Here is a 13,391-nt window from a genome sequence, read left to right as displayed (position 1 = left end):
GCAATTTTTTAACTTTCTATAGTATACTTTTGGGTGCATATTTTTCAACCCCAGATCCCATGATTTCACAAAATCTGGACGGGATGGACAAAAACCAAGATGCAGTCAGCATCAAAATTACCCAAATTAGTTAAGAGCACCTCTTGAGTTAACGTCACTCAGAATCATGTCTGCCTGTGTTATCTTTCTTAAAGAAAATATAAAAATATTAAAATTTAATCATCATGAAATTTTTTTAAATATAACTTATATCAAGGGTGAATATAATATCACTTGAAAGATAGAGCAACGCAGGAAGAGGATGGGCAAAGAAATATGGATTATTTGCTTGTAGAAGTACCCAATAATTTGTGCGTCGACAGATTCACGAAAAGTCAAATTTGGGTCAACCGTGCGATGTCATCCGTTTGTTGTCAGAAGGACGGCCACGTCCGAGATTTACGGCGGAGGAGAAAAAAATCGCGATCTCGAGCTCGCAACTTGTATGAAATAGGAGGGGGGAAAGTTTGAAGAGACCGCGCCCTTTTTCCTCATTTTCCGATAGATCGGTAAGAAGTGCGTCCCTCTGTCAACAAACGATTCTTTCCGTGACGACGATCGCTTGCTCGACCCAAAAGGCCGCTTATGGTCTATCATTAAACTCGCGGCACACATATTTTTGTGTGCGCCGCCCTACAAAACTAGACTTTTTCGCTGTCCACCCTCTGCCCGTGAAGAACCACTATGTGCCTACTACCTTTTACTTACATCCCTGGTTAATCTCCCGACACACTTCCCGAGGTCAAACCCCTTAAGGATACAAATTTAGGGTATAGGACGATGAATGACATATTATTTCTTATTCGCTATCGGTAAAACATTTTTTATAAGCCCATACCTTTTCCGTTTTTTATTTACAGGTACACAATAAGTGCGGATATGATTAAACCCGAACCGGACTTCAACGAAACCAATAACAGTTTATATGAAAACATACTTATAATTCATAATATACATTTTACAGACTCCGGTAACTATAAATGCAAGAATTCACAGCAAAGCATTTTGGTTGAGTTTAATATACAGCCATTTCTTCGGCCTAAAATTATTCAAAATACCTCGCCATATATTAAGAGGAAAATTGGACAAAATGTTGTTTTGTTCTGCCTAATCGAAATTTATCCGCAAAATGTGTCTTTTCATAATCATCTAAAATGGCTAAAGGACGGTACTCCATTGGCATTTCTTGATAATTTCTCTGCCATTTCCAAAATAAATGAAACCTTCTTAAACTTTACATTGGAATTCACTGAGGTGTATAAAAAAGAAAATGGTACCTATAAATGTAATGTATATGGAGAGACCAAAACAGAGGTACTTTCTAAAGAAATATCATTGTTTGTTATGGAAGTACCCCAAATACGTATTGATTTTGCAAAAGCGGTCGGCCGAAACAAAATTTTCCTTAATTGGACAGTAAATGACGGAAATGACCCTGTTCAAAAATATTTTATTCAATACTCCCAAGAAGGATCGCCAACTTTCAAATATTACAAAGACATAATAAACGGGAAAAACACATCATATATTTTAGAAACGTTTCACCCTAACACTACATATTTCTTAAGAATAACAGGAAAAAATTCAATTGGTGACGGAGTACCGAACCAATATCCACTCGCAATTACTACTTTAAATTTTGACCCGATTTTTGTACCAAAAGTGGAAACTACTGGTAGTACAGCGTCTACGATAACTATAGGCTGGAGTCCTCCACCGCAGCGATTAATTGAATTCATACAATATTACGAATTAATAGTGTCTGAGTCTGGTGATGTGCCAAAGTTAATTGAAGAAGCTATTTACCAACAAAACTCCAGAAATTTACCATACATGTTTGATAACTTAAAGACGGCTACAGACTATGAGTTCAAGGTAAGGGCTTGTAGTGATCTCACAAAAATGTGTGGGCCATGGTCAGAAGTAGTCAACGGAACTACAATGGATGGAGTTTCAACAAAACCAACGAACTTAACTGTGAACTGTAATTATCATAACAATTCACGTCTTAATTCTATTTCTATAAATTGGAATGTTCCCAAAACACCAAATGGAAAAATAATTTCTTATTTAATTACTTTAGAGGGAAAATATAAATATACTCTTGAAAACACTGAACATAAAGAAAGATGGGGACCGAAAATTCGAAGAGTCGATGAACCGCATCATAAAACCGTGTATGACGGTTTAAGCCCAAATACAAATTATACAGTAGCAGTTTCCGCAATTACACGTCATAAGAAGAATGGGGAATCAGCAGAAAGTAGTTGTTTTATGCCCATATCTGTGCCAGAAAGTATTGGCAGAACAATGTGGACAAAAGTTAAAAACGGATCAAAATATGTTTTAAAGCTGTATTTGCCAAAAATAAGTGAGCGAAATGGACCCATATGCTGCTACCGACTATATATTATAAAAATTAAAAACGGTATCAAAGAACTACCACCGCCAGAAAAAATAAATGTGAATTCACATAATCAAAATGAAAACGAAAACTTTACACTATATATAGCAGAAATGATTAGTAAAAAATATTTTAAACCAGAAATATTTTTGGGCGATAGTGCACGATTTATTGAGAGAAGTGATGTCATTTTGGAAAACGATGAAATATGCCGCAAATGTTTTGCTACAACTGGATTTGTTGAAAAACCAGAAAACATAATAAAAACATCGGTGGATATATTTTCAAGTAATGTATTTAACACACCTTTTGAAATTTTTTTACCAAACGTTTTTAAACAATTATAAAAAAAAAACATTTCTAAATATTTTTAATTTTTTACATAAATATTTAAACGCATTATTTTGATAAACTCACATTTGTTTTCACATAATTTTCGTGTAGATGATAATATGTTAGGTTAGATTAGGCATCACGTCAATAAATTTACATAGTCCTGGTGTGGTCCACAGTGATTTATTATTATTCTTTAAATAAAATCCTCTATTGTTCTTATAATAATCTAAAAGGTTTTTTTTCCTTTTTATCGTTTTTTAAGTATTCTCAAATTTAAAATGAACAAGAACCTTTACTTTCTTGGCATGAAGTTTAACTTTTATTTTTACTCAGACGTGTTTTTTTTGCGCTTATCAACTTTTATTTTATTCTCGCGATTAAATACTTTTCCAGAACTCTTAAATTCATTATCGGTTTAATTAATAATAATTGCAGCATCCGAATTTTATTTTCATTTCGCGAATTCTTGCTGTCGCTTTTGTGTTTTTGTTTAAATTTAACTAAAATCAAAACTTACAACCATACTTACATTAGCGGTATTCTTGTTTTGCTTATCTCTTTTGCTTTTGTGTCTTTACCGTTTTAGCTAACTTTCGCGCTCTTGCGTACAAATTGTTGTTGCATGTGTTCAATTTGACGCGCTCTCCTGTTCTTTCCTATTCTTTTTTGATTTGCGATCTCGTCTTTTGCCTACCCGCGACTCTGTGATACGTGTTTTTTGTTTGTGTGCATTCTTGCTCTTTTAATTCTTTAGTTGTGAAAGCTTACTCTGCACATTAACCCTTGTGTCAGAACTGGTCAGTATATTCTTATACACGGATTTTTTACGTTTATAATTTGTATTTTATTTTTATTTTTATACCCTTGCAAAAAGGGCCGGATCGGACCACTATATCATATAGCTCCCATACAAACCCCAAAGTCACGAACAGTGACTTTTATCAATAACTTCGTTTTTTTCTGCGCTATTATCGTGAAACTTAATATTAGAGAGTTTACTACGCCTATAAACTACTGTGCCAAATTTGATCAAGTTCGGATGACTATATCATATAGCTCCCATAGGAACGATCTGTCGAAAACAGCGACTTTTGTAAATAACTTCGTTACTTTTACCGCGATTGCTTTCAAATTAAACATTTGTTAGTTTAATATATCTGTTAATGACTGTGCCGAATTTGATAAAGATCGGGTGACTATATCATATAGCTCCCATAGGAACGATCGGTGGAAAACAGTGACTATGATCAATATTTTCGTTATTTCCTGGCTAATAGGTAAGGAAAGAGTTAACAAAAAAGTTGCAAGGGTATACAAACTTTGACGCGGTCGAAGTTAGCCCCGGCCTTCTGGTTTTGTATATCCTTTTTTAATTAAATTAAACTTTTTGATAAAATGGCTGTCTGCTCAAAAAATAATTGCGTAGTTGCCACTAATGCGGTTGACTCCCATGATTATATTCTTTGTTGGTTGTGTGATAATGCGGTTCACGTTAAGTGTGCAGGTTACACAAGCAGAATCAAGGAGTCTATTGCTAAAGGTGGTGGCTTAAAATATGGATGTGATGCTTGCCGCGCTGTTTCATGAGGCGGACTAGAGATAGTTTTGACACTTTAAGGGCAGGTTTTAATAAACTCCAAGCGGAGTTTGCTGCGGTGGAGACTCACTTCAGAAGCTTATCGCTTATGAACGAGTCTCCGAAACCAGTCCTCGGGGTGTTTCTTTATCTGTTGATCCGCCAGCGTCTCTTATCGTTCCCGACCGGCCTCATGCATCGTCCACTCCTAATGTACAGCAATTGATATCGTTTAAGAGCCCCGTTGTGAATGCGATTAGTAAGGAATTACCGGTATCACCTGGGAATGATCTCTTAAAAACGACGCCAATTGTAGTGTCCGATGTGTCCGGGCAATTACCCATTATATGGATATTGCCGATAGTTCTAAAAGTATTGAGGGCCCCGTAAACAGTTGACTGCTGCAGTGGGTGACTTGTCCAACGTAGCTGCTGCGGCTGACGCTTCGGGACCGCGGCCTCTCGTTGGCATACCACCAAAGAAACATACATTTGTTTCTAGGCTAGACCCTGTTGTCACATCTGATGATGTAATAGCCTATATTCGGAAGAAAGTTAACGTCTGAAATATTGCGGTATTCGTCCTTTAAAATCAGTGTTTCTGCCGGTATCTTCGACACTATATGTCGAGAAGTCCTTTGTCCGAAACATATAATAGTTAAGGAATATACTGTAAAAAAAAAAAAAAATCGGCAACCGAGTCGCCTGCCAACAAAAACTAACACTATTCCTGCCACATCAGCATCTGCTGGTGTGTCAAAAAACTAGCTTCGTCCCTTAACCTGGGTTACCAGAACGTTAGAGGACTGAAATCTTAACTTCCTAATCTCTATGTAGATAGTCTTTCTTTTGAACATAACATTCTAGCTTTTACAGAGACGTGGCTAAAACCGGATATTGCTGATGCATCGGTTTTTTCCACAAACTTTTCTATATTCAGACGTGACCGGATTTCTCGCATAGGCGGTGGCGTTCTGATAGCTGTTGATGCTGCTTTATCATCTGAAATGATTCAATTCTAGTACCCAGGAGATTGAGTTTGTCGGTGTTAAAGTAAATTTTAAATATTTTAATGCTTTTATTACTTGTTCCTATATTCCACCATTGTCAGACATGGTGGTATATTTAAATCATTTAAAGGCAATTCAGTTTGTCTCCTCTTTAGTTTCCAGTCAAGACATGCTCATAGTTGTAGGTGATGTTAATTTACCAGTTTTAGCATGGTCACCAACAGATGAATCTATCATGTTGCTGCCCTCTATGTCACATGACCTTTTTAGGCCTCTTGGCCTTTAAGCCTTATCTTTTTCCCAAGTCAATCCTGTCTTGAATTCTAATGGAAAATCGTTAGATATTATTTTTGTATTGGATTCTTCTTATTGTGATGTTTCTAGGATCGAACCATTTGTTCTTCCCGAAGACAAATTTCATCCTTCATTAAATTAAAAAATTGATCTGCCCTTGCTTCCACCATTACTTCGTTCAAATGAGTTACCTCTAACTAGGTGCTTTCGTAAGACTGACTTTGCCAGCCTTAATGAAAACATTACTACTACCGATTGGTCTTATCTGTACAATTGTAGAGATATGAACTCAGCTGTTCGTTTTTTTTATGATACTCTGAATTCACTCTTTGATATTTGTGTGCCTCTTGGTAGGCTGGAGCGGCTTAACAAACCTCCCTGGTTCTCTCGAGAGTTATCCAATTTGAAAAACGTGAAGACTCGATATTATAAAAAGTTTGAAAAAACACGTCGTTCATCAGATTACACTCTGTATACAGTCGCTCGATATTATAAAAAGTTTGAAAAAACACGTCGTTCATCAGATTACGCTCTGTATACAGTCGCTCGTATAAAATTCATGATGCTTAACACACAATGCTATAAGAATTATCTTCTTTTCTTCTGACCCTAAACAATTTTATAATATTGTTAATTCTAAACGTAAGACCTCTGTGCACCCATCTTTTTTGTCAAAATAAAAAAGCGAGCACTGATCAGGCAATTGCCGATATGTTTGCGAGTTTTTTCAAAACCAACCTATTCCTCAACGGAATATCGAGCAAGTCCGTATCCTTATCATTCAAAAAGGCTAATTGCATTTTCAATCCAGTGATTAATGAAGGTTCTCTTCTTAGCGAACTTAAACTAGTTAAACCTGTTTATTTTCCGGGGCCAGATGGTCTACCTGGATGTGTACTCAGGTTCTGTGGAAACGCATTATGTAAACCCATTTTAAAATTGTTCTATTGTCTGTCGAATCTTCCTTTTTTTCATCTATTTGGAAGGAGTCGTATATCATTCCCCTCTGCATAAAAATGGCAAAAAGTCCGAAGCCTCTAACTATAGGGGTATCTCAAAATTGTCTGCTATTCCGAAAGCTTTTGAGAAAATTATAACTTCTCAATTGCAATATTTTTGCAGCTCTATTATTTCGCCATCCCAACATGGGTTTGTGAAACGTAGATATACAACCACTAACCTTTTAGAATTTACCTCTATAATTAGCAAGGGGTTCAAAAATGGTAAACCAACTGATGTCATTTACTCTCTAAGCTGAGCGACATTGGGTTTCCACCCCTTTTTCTTTCTTGGGTTAGAGAATATTTAACAAATAGAAAACAGAGGGTACTTTTTAAGTCTTCTTTTTCCGATTCCACTCCTGTGACTTCTGGTGTACCTCAAGGTAGTCATCTTGGCCCTCTGCTTTTCACACTATTCATTAACGATCTTCCATCAGTCATTGTTCATTCGCGTGTGCTTATGTATGCTGACGATGTCAAGCTTTGTCTTACTTATAAAGATACAAATTCATTTAGTCGGCTACAAGCTGATCTTAAAAACTTTCAATCCTGGTGCCAGTGTAATCTACTAAATCTTAACACTACCAAATGTAAGGTAATGACTTTTTTTCTTAAGTCTCCTCAACTGGTCACTTATTTTCTGAACAATAGCCCTTTAGAACGCCCAAATAATATGAATGATTTGGGCGTACTTATGGACCATAAGTTAAATTTTAACACCCATATTTCCACCACGGTCGCAAAGGCCATGAGTGTCATGGGTTTCATTAAAAGATGGTCAAAAGAATTGATGGTCGAAAGAATTTGATGACCCCTATACAACTAAAGTTCTTTTTACTTCGCTTTTCCGTCCTATTTTAGGGTATGGATCTTGCATTTGGTCACCTCAATATGAGTCGCACCAGATTAGACTTGAATCCGTTCAAAAGCAGTTCTTGCTATTTGCTCTTCGTGGCTTAAGCTGGGATCGCAATGCCAATTTGCCTTCATATTCTAGTAGACTTCTTTTGATTAACCTTCCTTCACTACCTAACCGTAGAATTATGCTTGGTGTCATTTTTATGCACAAGCTCCTAATTGGTGATATCGACTCGCCTGAGTTATTAGCTCAGGTAAATCTGTCGGTACCATGTAGACGGAGTAGACATCCTTTGATACCTTTATCCCTTTGTCGTTGTTCTTCTAGTTATGCCATGCATGAACCTTTTAGGGCCCTCTGCTCTGATTACAACCTTTTATTCCCTGTAATCGGCTCAGAGTTTTCTATTAATATGCTTAAAACATCTATCCTATCCCATTTAGTTAATAGATAGCTATAGTATTATTTGTTTGTCTGTTTTTTTATTGTTTATTTGTCCACGCGATTCGTGCCGTGCGTTATATGGCTGCACCCCTCGGTCGGTCGGGTGGGAGGTGGGCAGTTGTCTGCTTGGGCTCCCGCGTAAAAAAAAAAAAGCCAGAGGGCCGGGGCTAACTTCGACCGCGTCAAAGTTTGTATACCCTCGCAACTTTTTTGCTAACTCTTTCCTTACCTATTAGCCATCAATGTGGAAAAACGTTTTATCTAAAAAGGCTTATGTTTGCGAAAGAATGGCCTACAATCATAGGAAATAACGAAGATATTGATCAAAGACACTGTTTTCCACCGATCGTTCTTATGGGAGCTATATGATATAGTCACCCGATCTTTATCAAATTCGACACAGTCATTAACAGATATATTAAATTAAGAAATGTTTAATTTGAAAGCAATCACGTTAAAAGTAACGAAGTTATTTACAAAAGTCACTGTTTTCGCCCGATCGGAGCTATATGATATAGTCACCCGATCTTGATCAAACTTGGCACAGTCATTAACAGATATACTAAACTAACAAATGTTTAATTTGAAAGCAATCGGGGTAAAAGTAACGAAGTTATTTACAAAAGTCATGGCTAGTTGAACTCGTCTCGTCGTGCTGATCAAAAATATATATACTTTGTATGGTCGGAGATGCTTCGTTCTATGCGTTGCACACTTTACACAAAATTAATATACCCTTTTTGCAAGGGTATAAAAAAAAAAAGATATTTAATTGAACATTGTAATATACGTAACGCTAAAATCGTTCTACGACGCTCTAAAAGCGCCCCTTAGTGCCCACATTAATCCCGCTTTCTGGTTAATCTGGCACTAATTAATAATAGTGGGTTATACATGGATTATAAACTTATATGGATCCAATTAATTTCCGAGTGATGGATCGATGAGATGGGTTCAAAGATGCATTTGTTGTTTCCTTGCGTTTCATTCTCATTATTTGCCAAATTAAAACGTATTTTCAGTGGTTTAGTGTCTATATATATTCTTGATCATCATTACCAGCTGAGACGATCTAGCAATGAATGAATACCTAAACCTGGGAGACTCTTATAGTAGCTCTTAAGCTAGAGCCACCAAATTTGGTATGTAGACTCGTGTAGTATGTACAGTTATTGAGTTTATTTAAAATTTTTGCCACGTCCCCTTCCGTCCCAAATTAATTAAAACCCGATTTTCTCAAAGACTATACTAGCTAAAGACACCGAATTTGGTGTGAACTCCACCACCCCTACGATCAGTACGATCACGTCTAAAAATATTGAAATTAGAGGGAAACACAGTGGTGTCAAAAACGTCAGGTTTTGACCAAGTCTAAGTAAAGACAATCAGGTCAAAATCAAAAGACAGACTATCTACAAAGAGTTTATTAAGTTTAGTATTAAGGCCTCTGACATTCTGATAGCCGACAGAGAAGGAAGTTGTTAGTTTTTTGATAGAGTGGAAGAAGGAATAGGTAAGGAAGGAGTGGGAATAGATGAAGAAGAAAGAGGAATATATGGTGAAGGAATCCTTGTTTGGCCCCGTGTCTTCCTTTTTCTGGATGTAAACTCCTTCACAATTAAGCTTTTCGGCCAGAAACTAGAACTGCAGATACTGTCAAAGAACTCAATTGAAACACTGATTTTAAAAGATGAAATTTCTCTAAAATTGGACAAGAAACACGCGAACGCATTTTACTAGGCGGTTCAAAAGGCCGGAGTTGGCCGTTGGCTAGTAGCGGCGCTAGAGTTCACGTGTGTTTGCAAGAGTGAGCGAGATAGCATATCCCATGATGAGACATGTATGTATGTACAATAATTTAATAAACATGCATTTGGTCTTCGAAACTTAAAATATATGTTCCACCTGGTGCATGGTATACCAAAGTTGGCGAGAAGACTTACTTACTTCATTTTAAGCTGATTTGGTTTACATTAAAAGAATATAAACGCTATCTAAGTCAGAATTGAAATTGAAAGAATTTTTAAGGGTGTACACAATAGTAAAATTTTGATCAAATATGAAAACCTTGACCAGCAATAATTACTCCTGTACTACAATTAACGATAATGTTAGATCCGCAAATGGTGTGGAAAATTTTTCCAAAGGGTTCCAAACAGTTGGCTAGTCCCTCTAACTACTTTGTGACTCGAATGTACTCAACAAAAATTTTTGCAAGTATTTTGTTACTCCTTCGTTACCTACCTAGTAAGTCTAATGTTTTCGAAAGAATGGCCTACAATCTTAGCATAGCAAAAGTCACGGTTTTCCACCGATCGTTCCTATGGGAGCTATGTATGGATATAGTCGCCCCATTTTGATCAAATTTTGGCACAGTCATAAACAGATATCTTAAACAAATGATTATTTTTTGAGCAATCGCGTCAAAAGCAACGAAGTTATTTATAAAAGTCACTGTTTTGGCCGATCGTTCCTATGGGAGCTTTATGGTGTAGTCACCTGATCTTGATCAAATTTATCATAGTCATTAATATCTATGTTTAACTGACAAATATGGAATTATATGACAATTGCGTACAAAGTAACGAGTTTATTGAGAAAAGTCACTGTTTTCCACCAATCATCTTCGACTTCGATTCTGGTATATATATATGTAGATTATTGTGTAGTTTTATTACATTAAGTTTATATTTAGCTTAGGATATTTATATTTTACGTCTTATAGTAGGCAACTTAAACAACTTTAGGCAACTTAAGCAACTGACGACTTGCAACTTGATTCGACCGACGACTTAACTCTCGACCGACCGCTCACGACTTCTTCTACTACTGACGCTCTATTTCTTCTTCTCCCATGATGGCAACCTCCGACCGAAAGCCTGCCCTCTTTAGGGATGCCACACCGTCGGTTCATGCATTATTGCCACCTTACATTCGGTCATCCTGATCCTCGTCGTCTGACCCAGACGACAATAGTTCTTCGTTGGTCTCGACGTACTTCCAGAGTTTCATATTGTCTGAACTTGTTAAAGTTGTTGTGGGACCTTCTACCTGAGCAGCTTTTCTCACTTCGTATCGGCTGTTGCGCTTGATGTTAACTACTTCATATGGTCCAAGAAAAGTGGTTGCTAGTTTTCTACCAGCAACAAACTGAGTACGTTTTATTGCGACCAGGTCGCCCAGCTGGTATTTACGATCGTCTTTGCGTTTTTTGTCATGGTTCTGCTTATAAATTTTTTGTGCTTGTTCTATTTGGCTCTTTGCTTCCACACGCATTTGCATCCTGTCGTTTTCAAAATTTTCAATAAGCTCCTGTTCCAACATAGATAAAATTTTGTCGTTTGATTTGTTCTGCATCTCTACTCCAAACATTAACTGAAACGGGGTTTTTTTCGTTGAGCAGTGTACATGCGAATTTATAGCTCTTTGGACTTGAGCCACGAATTTATACCATTTTGAGGAATCCTCAGCCGACAGCTTGCAAATCATCGAAAGAATAACCCTGTTTACTCGCTCTATCTGACCATTACCCCTGGCCACTCCAGTTGTTGTCAATACGTGCTCGATTCCATTCTGTTCCATGTAGTCAACGAAGGCGTTTGATGTAAATGCACTTCCTCTGTCGCTCACTATGCGGTGGGGTTGTCCAAAAACGTTCGACCACTCCTCAAGTTTTTTTAAAACTTCTTCAGTTCCTGTACTTTTAGTGTTGAATAGCCATACAAACTTTGAGAAAGCATCAACTACAGCGAATATAAACTTGTACTGTTTTGCCGATGAGTCCATAGGTCCAAGGTGGTCAACATGCAGAGTGTGTAATGGTCTGTCCCCTTTTTCAATACAGTGCAGATATCCCTCCTGTTTTCCTAGTTTCTTATTGCTGATGATACAAGAAATGCAATTGTCTATGATTTGTTTTACTTTGTTCTCGACATGGGGAATCCAGAATTGCTGTTGAAGAGCGTGAATTGCTTTCTGCACCGCAAAGTGTCCAACATTATGACTATCTGTGATTATTTCTCGTTCCATTGCTTTGGGTAAAACCAGTAAATCATTTCCTTCAACGACTTTGTACAATATTTCACCTTTAAGTTTGAAGTCATCATAAGGTTGAGATTTAATAATTTCCAGTACTGCTTTTATGTAAGGATCCTTTTGTTGCGCAACTTTCATGCGAGCTGAGATTTCCGACGAGATGGGCAATACATCTATGGGATATCGACTTAAACAATCGACATGTTTCATTTTTTCTGCAGATCGATGTTCAACCTGAAAATCAAAATCCTGAAGGTGTAATATCCACTGTGCAACTTCGCGTGGCACATCCTTCTTTTTAATTGTTTGCGTGAACGCGGTGCAGTCTGTCACCAACTTAAAGGGCGTACCAAGAAGGTAGTGTCGGAACTTCTGAACGGCAAGATAAGCGGCTTTAACTTCCAGTATATAGCTGTGTCGTTTTGAATCACTCGCCGAAGTCTTTTTACTCCAGAAAAATATCGGGTGTAACTGCTGTTCGAACTTCTGAAGCAATGCTGCGCCGAAGCCATCTTTGGATGCGTCTGTATGAAGTTCTGTAAGCGCACCTCTGCAGTATATTTTCAAAATTGGCTCCTGGGACAGTGAATCCTTTAATTTGTTGAACGCGTTTAGCTCAGCAGTCTCAAATTTGAAAACGACATCCTTCTTTAACAGGTCAGTCAACGGACGTGCAATGTATGCATAACCTTTTATGAACTTCCGGAAAAAACCTGATAGTCCTAAAAAGGACTGAACTGCTCTTATATTCTTCGGTGTTACAAATTTTTGAATCGTATGTGATTTTTCCTTTCCTGGGAGAATTCTACCGTTTTCGACTGTATGGCCCAAAAAATTAACCTTATTTTGGAGAAAGTAGCATTTTTTCCAGTTGATAATCAATTTGTACTCAGCAGCTTTCTTGAGCACAATATTCAGTTTCCGAAGGCAATCCTCATTTGTCTGAGCATAAATTATAATGTCATCCATATAAAGTTGCATGATATCTTGAGCGATTAAGTCTTGAAATATGGAACTGATGAAACGGATGAAGACCGCTGGTGAATTGCAAAATCCGAATGGTGCTCGATTGAATTCAAAAAGTCCTTCCTTCGTGACAAATGCTGTGAACTTGCGACTTTCTTCGTCTATTGGAACATGGAAAAAACTGTTTTCTAAATCCATTACTGTATACACCTTTGCCGCTTGCAGTTTTTCCAACACATCGTCCATCAAGGGCACTGGAAAGCAATCTTTGAGTACCATATTGTTGAGTTGGCGAAAGTCAACGCAAACTCGATAATTTCCATCCTTCTTTTTGACTACAACCACTCTGCTGGCAAAATTCGAGTTTGATTTGCGCACTATATCCTTGGTTAGCCATTCTTCAACCTGTTTTTTGACTGCATCAGACT

At 37.3% G+C, this 13,391-nt stretch overlaps 1 protein-coding gene across 1 annotated transcript in view; it reads left to right on the top strand.

Moving 5' to 3' along the window:
- Positions 1–13,391, top strand: part of Ptp69D (Protein tyrosine phosphatase 69D) — a 187,852-nt gene that overhangs the window by 27,699 nt on the left and 146,762 nt on the right. The window contains 1 exon segment of the mRNA XM_068283924.1: positions 900–2,731. Within this exon segment, the coding sequence (XP_068140025.1) occupies positions 900–2,731 (1,832 nt within the window).

This window comes from Drosophila tropicalis, unplaced genomic scaffold, assembly GCF_018151085.1.
Source record: "Drosophila tropicalis isolate 14030-0801.00 unplaced genomic scaffold, ASM1815108v1 contig_23, whole genome shotgun sequence".
NCBI classification, from domain to species: Eukaryota; Metazoa; Arthropoda; class Insecta; order Diptera; family Drosophilidae; genus Drosophila; species Drosophila tropicalis.
This window is presented reverse-complemented; position numbering and strand designations above follow the sequence as displayed.